General features: G+C 47.5%; 1 protein-coding gene across 1 annotated transcript; it reads right to left on the bottom strand.

Annotated features, from left to right (window-relative positions):
• Positions 1 to 10,526: 10,526 nt before the first annotated feature.
• LOC118481857 lies at positions 10,527 to 12,763 on the bottom strand. Its single transcript, XM_035977167.1, has 5 exons — positions 12,658 to 12,763; positions 11,873 to 12,004; positions 11,500 to 11,798; positions 10,686 to 10,863; positions 10,527 to 10,531 (listed from the first exon to the last, which is right to left on the bottom strand). Exons 1-5 carry the CDS (start codon positions 12,761 to 12,763, stop codon positions 10,527 to 10,529), a joined length of 720 nt encoding a protein of 239 aa, XP_035833060.1.
• Between the last annotated feature and the right edge of the window lie 265 nt (positions 12,764 to 13,028).

Here is a 13,028-nt window from a genome sequence, read left to right as displayed (position 1 = left end):
TGAAATAAAAAGTTTTTTTTTTTTTTTTTTTTTTTTTCTAAAATAACATATAAGAGATACTTTTTTAAATTCAAAACATTGTAGTTGTATCTATATACCCAGGTGATTTGTAATTGGCTGACGATTCTATAGGGTTTGGATTGACCAGTCACTGCTACGAAAAGAGATATTTGCTATGAGTTTTGTTAGGGTATAAGGAGTGGTTAAACACTTTAAAGTGGCAAACCAAAAAACCGACCAATGAGAGCGCGCCATGTCAATTAGGCAAAAGTGTTTAAACTTTGGTGAAAAATGTTGGCAATGGTTTAAACATTTGGTGTAGTGGTAAACTTTTTAAATAAAAAAAAGGAAAAAAAATGTGATTGGTTGAGATTGGAATGGACCCCACCCCACACCCCCCTCTCTCTCTCCTCTTCTTCCCTTTGCCGCAGCGGTGTTCCATCGCCGATTTACCCCCCATTTCATCAAACACCCACGCGGCAAACAAGTTGGCAATGGTTTGCCGTGCTCTTGCCGATCGGTGATGGGAGTTTGCCGCTCCCCACTCCCTATGCCCTTATGGGGAAAAATCAGTCACAAATTTTGCTATGAACTAGAATTACCACCCGCCGCAATGCGGCGGGGATTCATTAGTTTTATATCATATTAGTCAAGGCCGGCCCTGTGGGTGGGCGGGGAGGACCACCGGCCAGGGCCCGATATTTTGAGGGGCACGTTTTTTATGAAAAAATTCGATATATATATGTAAAATATTTTTTAATAGGGTACACCCATACAAACACCAACATAGGCCCCCTTACAAAACTATTCTTATGGTTTAGATTGGTTATTAACCCCTTTGGCATTAGGTTTAGACCTTTAGTGAGCCCAATACCCAATTTCGTTAAGGCCTAAGGGCACAATTTTTTGAGTTTGAACAGGGTACACGAATTCTCAGGGCCGGCCCTGATATTAGTCTATTAGATGAAAGTCAAATGTTTCTTACATGACCGTAAACCTGTGTGTAAAAATGTTAGAAAAGAATAACTAAGTTGATCTCTGACTCGTTCGTTGCCAAAGACCTATCAAACGGGGAGAAATAGACGCGCTGCGACAAGCTTGTTAAATGGGAAAAAATAGATGAAAAACCGTTGAACCCCACACGCACGTTGCGACAAGTTAACTCTGAAAATTTAGAACGAAACGTTGAACGGAAAACTTGCGAAAGATGAAAAGTATAAGGGACCAAAGTTTAAAGTTAAAAGGTGTTGGGGTTAAATTGCAAATGATGAAAAGTTTTGGGTTAAAAGTAAAAAAATCAAAGGGCTTAAATTGCAAAGATAGAAACTTTTGAATTATAAGTGAAAAATCAAACGAATCAAAGGGTTTAAATAACCAAATAATGAAACTTTAGACTTAAATTGTCAAAGATTGAAACTTTAGGGTTAGAAAGGAAAAATCCATTTATTTTTTGAAAAACTCACAAAAACAATGGTACAACTACCATATGCACATACATGTTGCTTATTTATAGTTTATAATTATAATTAGCTACAGACACATTTTGCTATGAATATTCTCTCGCAAATGAAATCGATAACAAAATTTGCACCAAAACTGAGAAAATAAATATATCGGAGGTACTCACTCTAATCCAACCCATTTTCAAACTAAACTTATTTGGTCTTTTCTAAAGTTGACCGTTTTCACCAGTCGCACGACCAAACCCAACCCACCACGTTGCCACTCACATTAAAGATAAAATGCAAATAAACTAATCTAGAAAAAAAAAAAAAAAAAAAAAAAAAAAACTAAACTAAACTTGCATAAGATAAAAAAGACAGATGTTACAATTTTCAATATATAATTCATAATTCAGATTTGGTCATGCTAATGTAAATCCGACCTATATGTTAAACGGCTTTGCCCTGTTCGTTCCAAACTTTAAGATGTTTACTTTGTCTTTGGTTTATTATTTTTTATCTTAATTTGTGATAATGAGTTGCAAAATTCTAATTTATCACAACTAAAACTTATTATACAACATATATTGCAAAAAAAAAAAAAAAAAAAAAAAAACAAGAGAGTGTGCACACAATAACTTTAATAACATAAATATCCGTGATATATAAATCATGAGTCCGAATATTTACAAAAAAATATACAATGAATGTATTGGAAAGTTATGCTATGCAGAAATCATTTCATTTAAAAGGCGTGTACGAAACCCCTGAGCTAACTTCGAAGAGTTGTCAGAAGACCAAAAAAACATTTGAATTTGAGGGTGTGAACTCTGACAGAAAAGAATATAATAGGGTAGATTTTGCAAATTATTGAAGAATTGTGACAGTGTGAATGTGTGATCTTTAGTATGTGGACGACAGCCTTCCGTTACTTTAATTTTGTGCTCCGTTAATTTCGTTAAACTGTAAGGATACACGGTATGGCTTCGGTGAGTTTGATCGGGGACCAACTTTGCCGCACGGGGAACGATTGCCGGCCTCTTTTCGGTGAGTGGGGAGTGCTTTCTTCGGTGACTACTCACCGCTACAGGGAAGTGAAGGGAAGGAGGAAAGAGGGGGAGTTTAATGGTGTGTCACAACCACTTTCAACCAATTACAATTTTTTAAAAATTGTTTACCATTGCTAGTGATCATCGAGTGCAAAATGAGTAGTGGAATGAGGACTTGACATGACATGATATTATTGGCTAGAGAATAACGCAAACACCTGAAGGGGTATGGTCCCAGATCTCGCGTCAGCATCGACCGCGAGTGACCATTACCCTTATCAAAACCCCCACCAGCTAACAACCTACTTGTGCCCATACGAGAACGCGTCGGCACAAGGGTTGAATCCAATCTATCTAGTAACGAAGGAGGACTTACATGGAACATGAGAACGGTAGAGTGATGCGGCATAGCATCACATCTGGTGTATGAAAACGGAAGTATTCACAGCGATGCGGCCTCGCACCGCGTCCAGTGAACACTTCTATCAATACAAGAAAGCCTTACCTTAGGCATAGAAGAAGATGAACATAACAGTGCGGCTGACACCGCACCATATGGGCATTTTCGTCACGACAAGGGATGCAGGCAAAATAGTCTCCGCGGACGACGATGCGGCCAGCACCGCATCTCGCGTATTTCTTGATCACAAGTAGGAGACGCGGTAACCTCAGACGTTACCGCATGCAGCGATGCGGCTTGCACCGCATCCTATGCACTCAACAAGTGGGACTGACACCACAGTGCAAGTGGCACCAATGGCAGTTACCTGTCAGAGCTACGTAAGCAATGGACTGACGTGGCGTAACCTCCATAACCGACAAGCCTGACACACCTGCAAAGGTGCAGCACGTCGTCAGTCCATCCATCATCCTCCTCCTTCACTCCTCGGCTATAAATACCAACCCCAAACCAGGTTTGAGGTATCTCTTCACAACTCTCTCACTACTACTACTATCTCACTTTGCTTCTCAAGCAAACTACTGATTCTCACGCCGGAGAGTGGTAACAAGGAGCACCCCCCACCCCATCCTCCTTGTTACGAGTCACGGCTTGTTTCCTTGTGCAGGAGATCAACCACCGGTGATCCAGCCAGCGATCCTCGAGAGGAAGGGATTAACCCTTCTTGACGAGACCAGTGTGTTAACCCTGCCCGGTTAACCATTGTTTCATCATTGGCGCCCACCGCTACTCTTAGCATTTTCTCATCTATCCTTTTCCCTCTCTCAAAATCATGACTGATCACCAAAACAACACTGCGGATAACCAAAATCCCCCATTCCCACCTCCGGTAGGGGTCAATGCCTCGACCTCCCAACCCGGACACATCGGCACGTCCACACAAAGGGGTCCCTCCTTTACGTTTGGACATGACTTATCACAGTTCGCATCTGTGATCCCACCAGGCATGGACGTTCATACCTGGTACGAGCAGCAGGCAGCCCTGCTGACAGCGGCATACAACCGCGCTTGTACGGAAGCGAATATACGAGCTGGGCCTACCCTAGCACCGCACACCCCTGCTGATCGTATTTTACAATACGACGGCAGGGTACATTCACGTCCGGCTTCAAGAAGCCGACGTGAAGACCGCGGATCGTCTTACTGTTCGATCCACACCCTCAACGAGGACGATTCCTCATACGGGTCCCACACCAGAGGACCGGTGCATACCCGCCTTGGCCCCCATGGCGAGGACAGGAGGCGATCAACCTCCCGACGCGGCCCAGACATTCAAAGCCGATTAGGCCCACTACCATACACCGAAGGGTACGGTCATACCGACCCTGACGACCATACCTACCGCGGGGATTCACATGACACCAGCAGCAGACCGGGAGGACGCAACTATGTTCCTCCCAGTCACCCCCGCAACACATACCTCAGGGCGGCTAAGCGCCCTGCGAATGAACCATACAGACCAAAGGCAGCGGCCGAAAATTCCAAGTTCGGCACGCGGATCGCCAACGCCCATGTCACCACGACAAAGTTCCCATTCAACGTTGGGAAATACAGTGGTTCGACTGACCCGGACGACCACATGAACATCTTCATGGGCGCGGGCATCAACGGCCAGTGGGATGAACCCACTTGGTGCAATTTTTTCCCCCAGACCCTTACGGGCCTGGCCAGGGCATGGTTCGATTCTTTGCCAGTGGGATCATTGGATTCATTCGAGGACTTGCGTACCAAGTTCCTCGCCCATTTTAGCCAGCAGCGACGCCACGAACGTGATTCGTTGGACGTCATGAACATCTGGCGAAGGGACGACGAATCTCTCGAAGCATTCGTCGTCCGTTACAATAAAGAGTGCCTAAAGATAGGTGACGTGGCAGACCAGATGGCACGAAACCACTTCATCCGGGCCGTCAAAGACAGAGAGATGATCATGACCATCTCTGGCAAGGAGAGCTTGCCCAAAAAATGGGAGGATGTCATGACCGCGGTCAAGACATACGCCCGGACACAGCAGTCACTCGAACCGCACGTGGCAAAGGCAAAGCCCCAAGCCGAAACATCCCACCAAGGGTCCAAGCGTAACAATAAACGCAACCGGGACGTTGGAAATGGTGATATTTCCAAACCGTACTTCCCGCGAACCAACCCGTTCGACCCAAGGAACTACAACCCCGCCCGAGACAGTCGGGCGTCAAAAAAAGATTCTCGGGACCGCAACTGGACCGAGATCACCATGTCGCCAAGTGAGGTCCTCCTTGCGGACCCACAGTTCTTGCGACCGGCCCAACCAATGAAGTCCAAGAAAAATCAGGACCTCACACTCTACTGTGAGTACCACAAGGACTCGGGCCACACCACCAACAACTGCATCAGTCTCCGGCTGGAGATTGAGCGGGCCTTAAAGGAGGGGAAACTGCAACATCTTTTGCCAGGTGAGCAAAAACCCACCAAGCGCATCACCCCTCATGGCGAAGGTACCTCCTCCGGGAAGAGAACCATGTCCGTGGCTTCCACCCACATGATCCACGGAGGCAAAGGTAGGCCGCGGAAAACGGCGAGAAGGCCGGACAATGACTGGAAAGACGAGCAAGTCGTCTTTCCAAAAGTCCGAGGCGGATCGCGCGATAGGCGCGCCGTCGTTATTTCAGGCCAACTGGCACACTACTGCACCAAGCGTCTGTTCATCGACCCGGGCAGTACATCTGATATAATCTACGAACAATGCTTCAACCAGTTCGACCAGGAGGACAAAGATCGGTTGCAAGCGGTAGATTACCCGTTGGCCGGGTTCGCAGGGGAAACTGTCTTTCCCCTGGGCCAAATTACTTTTCCTGTGCGTCTTTCCAACGGAAGACACACAAGGACAGAAGAGGTAAACTTCATGGTTTTACCTCACACCTCCAGATATGACGTACTCCTCGGGAGAGAGTCCCAAGGAGATTTCAATATGATTACATCCGTCCCCCACTCTGCGGTTGGTTTCCCAACCGAATCGGGGATCGCGATAATCTATGCCCGCAGGGACGTCATGATGTCGGACGAAGTACGTCCGACCAAGGTCGCAAGGCCCACTCCCAACGACCAACCAGAAAAATGGGTTCTCAACGCGAGATACCCAGAACAAAAGGTCACATTGGGTCACGCCTTATCCCCGACCACCAAGTCGCACCTGAAGCAGCTTCTCTTCAGGAACCAAGACATCTTCGCGTGGACACCCGCAGACATGACCGGGGTCCCACGTGATATTGCGCAACATCACTTGAATACCTTGCCAGGTATCAAGCCAGTGATCCAAGGCCAACGCCACCTTAGGTCAGCTAAAAATCAGGCGATGAAAGAGCAGATCGAAGAACTGCTCTCCGCAGGCATCCTGCGGGAAGTCAAATACCAGACTTGGTTATCCAACCCAGTCATGGTAGAGAAACCTTCCGGGGGCTGGCGCATGTGCATCGATTACAAAGACCTTAACAAAGCCTGCCCCAAGGATTGTTACGCGCTTCCAGAAATCGACGAAAAAGTCGATAATCTCGCATCATTCAGGTGGAAGTGTTTCCTCGATTGCTACAAAGGGTACCATCAAGTACAAATGGCAATCGAGGATGAAGACAAAACGGCATTCCGGACTCCCACCGGAAATTACTGTTATACAAAAATGTCGTTTGGGTTGCGCAACGCGGGCTCAACCTATCAAAAGTTGATGAACGACACTTTCCGCGGGCAAATAAGCAAAAGTGTCGAAATCTACATGGACGACCTGGTCGTCATGAGCATGGAAGAGGATACCATGCTCACGGATATTGAAAAAACATTCCAAACTCTGCGAAGCGTTAACATAAAGCTCAATCCAGGGAAATGCTCGTTTGGAATGGAGGAAGGCAAATTCCTTGGGTTCATCGTGACTAAAGATGGATTCAAGGTAAACCCGGAGAAAGTCCAGGCGATCGAGCGCATGCCATCGCCTTCAACGATGAAAGATATGCAACGGCTAGCCGGCAGGCTAGCGGCACTCAACAGATTCTTAGCCAACCATGCAGCTAAGTCTTATCCGTTCATCAAGACCCTGCGGAGCTGTTCAAAGAAAGAACAATTCCAGTGGACCGCAGAGGCTGAACAGGCCTTCCGGGAAATGAAGGAGTGTTTGATACAACTCCCAACTCTAACCGCACCACGCAAGGATGAGCCACTCATATTATACCTATCCGCCGCGGATAACGCGGTGGGTGCGGTATTGATAGTGGAGCGAAAGGGGGTTCAAACACCCATCTATTACATCAGCAAGATGCTCAACGACCCAGAGACGAGATACTCAATAATGGAAAAATTGGTGCTAGCATTAGTGCACGCTTCAAGACGGTTACGACGCTACTTCGTAAACCACGTCATCACAGTGCTAACCAATTACAGGATCGGCCCGATCCTATCGAAACCCGACATCTCTGTGAGATTAGCAAAATGGGCAATCGAGCTGGGCGCGCACACGATACACTATAAACCGTGCCCCGCGATTGAAGGCGAGATCTTAGCTGATTTCGCCGCCGAAGTACCGGTGAATCGCATCCAAGAATGCGAAGAAGCACAAACTCCTGCACCAATGCCATACTCCTCAGAAACATGGGCACTATTCACCGATGGTGCCTCCAACGAGGAAGGTGCGGGTGCAGGTCTGCGACTCGTCAGCCCTGACGGCCAAGAGCTTACATATGCAATCCGCCTCGATTTCAAAAGCACAAACAACGAGGCAGAATATGAGGCCCTGTTAGCGGGGCTACGTTTAGCAGTCAAAATCGGCGTGCAACATCTGGAAGCACACGTCGATTCCTTGTTAGTTGCAGGCCAAATACGCGGCAACTATGCCGCAAAAGGGGATATCATGATCCTCTACCTCGAGCAAGCCCTGCAACTAATATCCAAATTCGTTTCGTTCAATATTCGCCATATTAATCGAAGCGAAAACAAGTCCGCAGATGCACTATCAAAACTTGCATCTACCAGCTTCCAACACTTGGCAAAGGAGATACGCATCGAAATTCTGCAAAATCCCTCGGTACCCCTACGCCAAGTCAATGTCATTCAATACGGTACAACATCATGGATGACACCTATTATCGCATATCTACAATCAGGTGTGACTCCCGAAAGCAAATCAGAGGCACGCAAGCTACAATATAAAGCGTGCCACTACCAAATGGGAGACGGTATCTTATACCGAAAGTCATACCTCGGGCCACTCCTGCGATGCGTCAACCCACAGGATGCCACATACCTCATCCGAGAGATACGCGAGGGCATATGTGGCATACATGCTGGACCGCGCATGGTAGTGGCCAAAATCATGAATGCCGGGTATTACTGGCCCGGCATGCACCTGGACGCCGTCAAAGAGTTGCGCAAATGCATTGACTGTCAACGTCACGCTCCAAAAACCTTGCGGCCAAAGAACAACTTAGTCCCCGTCACAACCGCATGGCCCTTTCAGAAATGGGCAATTGACGTTGTGGGACCCTTCCCTAACGCTCCGGGTGCGGTTAAATTTATCATAGTAGCGGTCGATTACTTCACAAAATGGGTCGAAGCAAAACCGCTCGCCTCAACCACTGCTATGATAACAAGAAAGTTCATTTGGGAACACATCATCTGCCGTTTCGGTTTACCAATGTGCATTGTCACCGATAACGGCACCAACTTCGCTGCCGACGAATTTCAAAAATGGCTAGAAGAACTACATATTAAGCACATATTCTCATCAGTCGCACACCCGCAAGGGAACGGCCAAGTTGAGAGTATCAATAAAAGCCTAGTCGAAGGGATCAAGGCACGGTTGGGAGCGGCCAGGCGTGGCTGGGTCGATGAACTCCCAAATATCTTATGGGCTCACCGTACAAGCCCAAAAACAAGCAACGGGGAGACACCTTTCAGCCTAGTCTATGGTTCAGAAGCGGTGATCCCCGCGGAAGTAGGTCTCCCATCTCCTAGAATGTTGGCTATTGAAAAACTAGACAACAACACGGAACGCAGGATCGATTTGGACCTCTTGGAAGAAAGGCGCGAAAACGCTGCTATCAACGAGGCCAAATATAAATCCAAACTTGAAAAGTACTACAACACGCGCGTCCGCGTTTGTACTTTCAACCCAGGAGACTACGTCCTACGCGACAATGAGGCATCTAATGCCGAGCGCCCAGGCAAACTTGCCCCCAAGTGGGAAGGACCCTACCTCATCAAAGAGGTCTTAGGGAAAGGCGCGTACAAATTACAAACGCTAGAAGGCGAACCTATCGCACGAACATGGAATGCACAACAGCTTCGACGCTGTTATATGTAAGCCATTGTTCTTACATTTTTCTATGTAACCCATCAGGCCGCAGGCCATTTGCAAATAAATAAATAAGCAATTTTATACATTATTGTTTGTTACTACTATTACAAATGCGTGTTCCACTTTGCGGTATCCCAAAAACAGATTGGCAAAATCTTCATTCGCGATACCCATACAAAGTGGTAACCACACACAAATATTGTAATAGGCCAGCAGAAGGCAAAAAGACTTGCATATTTATCCGGCCGGATAAACAAGTTTTTTGTTAACACTTAACACAATTCCTGAGCCCAAAAGGGCAAACAATGGAATTGACGCATACTCATACGACAAAGGTATGGAGTACACTTGACCCCATTCACAAATGGGTAGAGTTCCGGATATGTAAGCTTTTACAAAGCTTACACAATTCTAAAACCCTAACGCGGTAAATAACAGAATTGACGCGTACTTATACGACAAAGGTATGGAGTATACTTGACCCCATTCACAAATGGGTAAAGTTACGCATACATACGTTCAGACATGCAAGAATTAAAAACACTTGTACAAACTGAACAAAAAACTTTATATTCAAAAAATTCAAGCACCGACGTGATGCTTAATGGATTTACATAAAGTTTCCTATTCTATACAAGAGGAAAACAAAAAGGAGGCACACTAGCCAACCTGAACCCTATTTTGTACCGCTGGTTCCCGCACCGCCTTCGGCACCACCAGCGGGATCTTCCTCTTCCGCATCAGGATAAAGCATCCGCAGGCGATCAACATAGTCCGCAGCCTCTAAACAATTGTCCAGTTCCTCTACACAGGCAAGGGACGTATCATAAAAGGAGACTTCGGCTGCTTTAAGAAGCGACTCGGTATCCACGTCCCGAAAGCCGTATCGCTCTTCGATATCACCGCCTATAGACATGACGTTCATATGGGAAATACAGCGGTTATAACCAGCTTTAAAACCAGCGTCACGAGCACGCTGCTTGACCAAGTCCAAGCCAGCTGCGGTCTCAGGGGCATCCATGATAGCCTCAACAATCTGCAATAAAAAGATCATAAGTCTCGGATGATAATCCAAGCAAATATAAAGGCAACGGAGACTTACACGCGTGATACCGTGAGTCCGCAACCACTCACGGTCAGCCTTCAGCTGGTCAAAAGAGGACACCAAGGCATCCTTGGCCTCAACAGCGGTATCAGCCCGCTCCTCCGCAACCGACACGCGGGCAGTAAGGTCTGTAACCGCGACCTCCCGGGCCTGAACCTCAGCCTGTCAAAAAACAGCAAACAGTTTACTCGATAAACATTTCCAAAACAATGAACGAAATATACAACAGAGGCAACGAAACATACCTGCAGGCTGGCAACAACTTTATCCAAACGAATGCGCTCCGCATTCACCTCTTCAAGAGCCTTAGAAGAACGGCTCTCCTTCTCTTCGGCCTCCTCAAGTGCCTTTGCAGCACGCGCCCCGGCTTCCTTGGCCTCTTCAAGCGCCTTTAGGGCCTCGGCCTTCGCCTGCTGCGCCTTAACCGCAATTGCCTCAGCTGCAGTTTTTTCTTTGCCCAAGGCAACATTTGCTGCCTTGGCGTTCGTCAACTCCTGTCGAGCACGGAACAAATTGTCATTCTGCTTAGCCCAAGATTCATTCCACTTCTTGCGCTCATTGGACAACTTTTCGTTCCAACTCTTGCGTTCATCAGAAAGGAGTTTAGCAAGAGTACGAACCTGTTTCAGCTGAGCAGCGGCAGCCCACTCCGCGGTCTGTTTCTGCTTCTCAAAAGCAGCCCTATCTTTCTCAAGCTGCTCCGCACCCGCACGAGCAGCCTCGACCAACTTTTCCGCTTCAGCCCGCATGCGAGCAGCTTCTTCCTCGCGGCGGCCCAACACCTTGTAATCTTCCAGAATGGCATTCGCCACAATGGAAGATCCTATTAACATTGTTGAGAGCTGGTTTATACGCAGCTCACGAGGTGCGGCACGGGCACGTTCAACTTCGAAGGGGGTGCCCAGACCACCCAGAATCTCCTTACATGCCGAAGGGTCGTTGGAAATGTCATCCCCCTGCATAACAGTCCAGGGGGGTCGGTGATAAACAGTACTTCGACCCTGGGTATAGGTGCGGTAGTAATACTCCAATTCAGACTCCCCAGGCTGAATTGGAGGCCCAGCATAACCCGCACCACCGGCAGACGAACCGGTACCCTTCTCACCAGCAGGAGACCTCCGCGGCTCAACATCATGCTGCCGCGCTTCAGCATCAGTTTGTTGCGGTTCTGCATCAGACTGTTGCTTCCCAGAATCAGCAAACCGCACACTCAAATTATCTCCCTCATTGGGAGAGATCAGATTGTTGGACGAGTCAACGGTATCAAATATCTGGGTCGCAACCTTCTCTGCGGCACCCTCCTTCCGCACGGTTGACTCGGGCACCACCTTGACAGGAGGTGTCGAAGGTTCCTCAGTCACACCCGCACCCGCATCATGCTGGGGTGACTCTGGAGCATCAAAGATAGAGAAATCCTTATCTTGAAGCTCTGCAAAACAAAATCAAATAGCTATCAAAACACATGTTATACATCACACTTGAGACCAGCTAAACAACACTTACCAACAGTAACCGCAGGTTTCTTCGATGTCGGAACAGTCCTCTTAGACTGCAACCTCCGACGTTTCGTTCCACCGGCACCAGCAGCCGTCTCTTCTGCTGGCCTTTTCCCAGCACCAGACTGCGTGCCCGCAGCTGTACCCAAACCCTCAAGGGTATCGGATACTATCACATAATCCAAGTATCTACGAAAAGAAGAGTGAGAGATACATGCCGCCTGCGGTACCAAATGAGGCACAACAGTGACCTCCGATATTTTCTTTTGGCGAAAGCGCACGCCTTTCACCGTCTGCCTCTTAGGCACACCCTTCGCATCAGGGTCCCCTAAGTCCCCAAGATCACCTGCATGAAAACCATGCAAGAGGTGAGTCAGTGCAACCATTATTGTTATCACAAGAATAAAGGATTCCTAAACATACCTTTGCCCCGCGGCAACTCAACTGCTAATGCGGCTTCAGTAGGCACCCGGAAGTTATCTCGAATGATAACATTAAACTCCTCCTCGCCATCCGCACAAACAACTTTTTCCACCTGACCCTGGAAATCCGGGGCAAACATCCTCCATACGGGAGCGTCCTCTGATAACAAACGCACAAGTCAGTAACGCATACAAGGATAAGAAAGTTAAACAAATGAAAAGTACGTACCACCACTTTTCTCCCGCACCACGGGCTTCGACTTCTTGTTCCTCCTTGTCAACATCATGCGCAACACCCACAACTGTGTGTTGGTCAACTTCACAGACTCAATGGTCTGCAACTGCGGAAACCACTCCACAGTTTTCAAACTTGGGACCGCAATGGTCTCTGCTATGATCGTCTCGGTCACATTCCGAAACGTCATCTTTGCAACAATGGCAACAGCTTTGATGTAAAAGAACTTCTTTTTCCACATCGTCATCCCCTTGGGAGGAGTCATCAGCTTGGGACTACCCTCTCGCTGACGGAAAGAAAAGAACCCCAAGGACACCGTCAGTTGATAAAACCGTCGGAAATCTCCAACGGTAGGCTCTATACCAAGAGCACGAAAGGTGAATTCGAAATTTCGAATCCGGATCATACCAAACGGACTCACTTGAGAAATGTGGACCTTGTACCACTCCAAAACCTCGACAACAAAAACGGTCAAAGGTAACCGGAGATTGCAGTCACCAAAAAAG

Source organism: Helianthus annuus, chromosome 9 (assembly GCF_002127325.2).
Source record: "Helianthus annuus cultivar XRQ/B chromosome 9, HanXRQr2.0-SUNRISE, whole genome shotgun sequence".
Taxonomy (NCBI): Eukaryota; Viridiplantae; Streptophyta; class Magnoliopsida; order Asterales; family Asteraceae; genus Helianthus; species Helianthus annuus.
The sequence above is the reverse complement of the archived record's forward strand: the minus strand, read 5'-3'. Positions and strand labels throughout refer to the sequence as shown.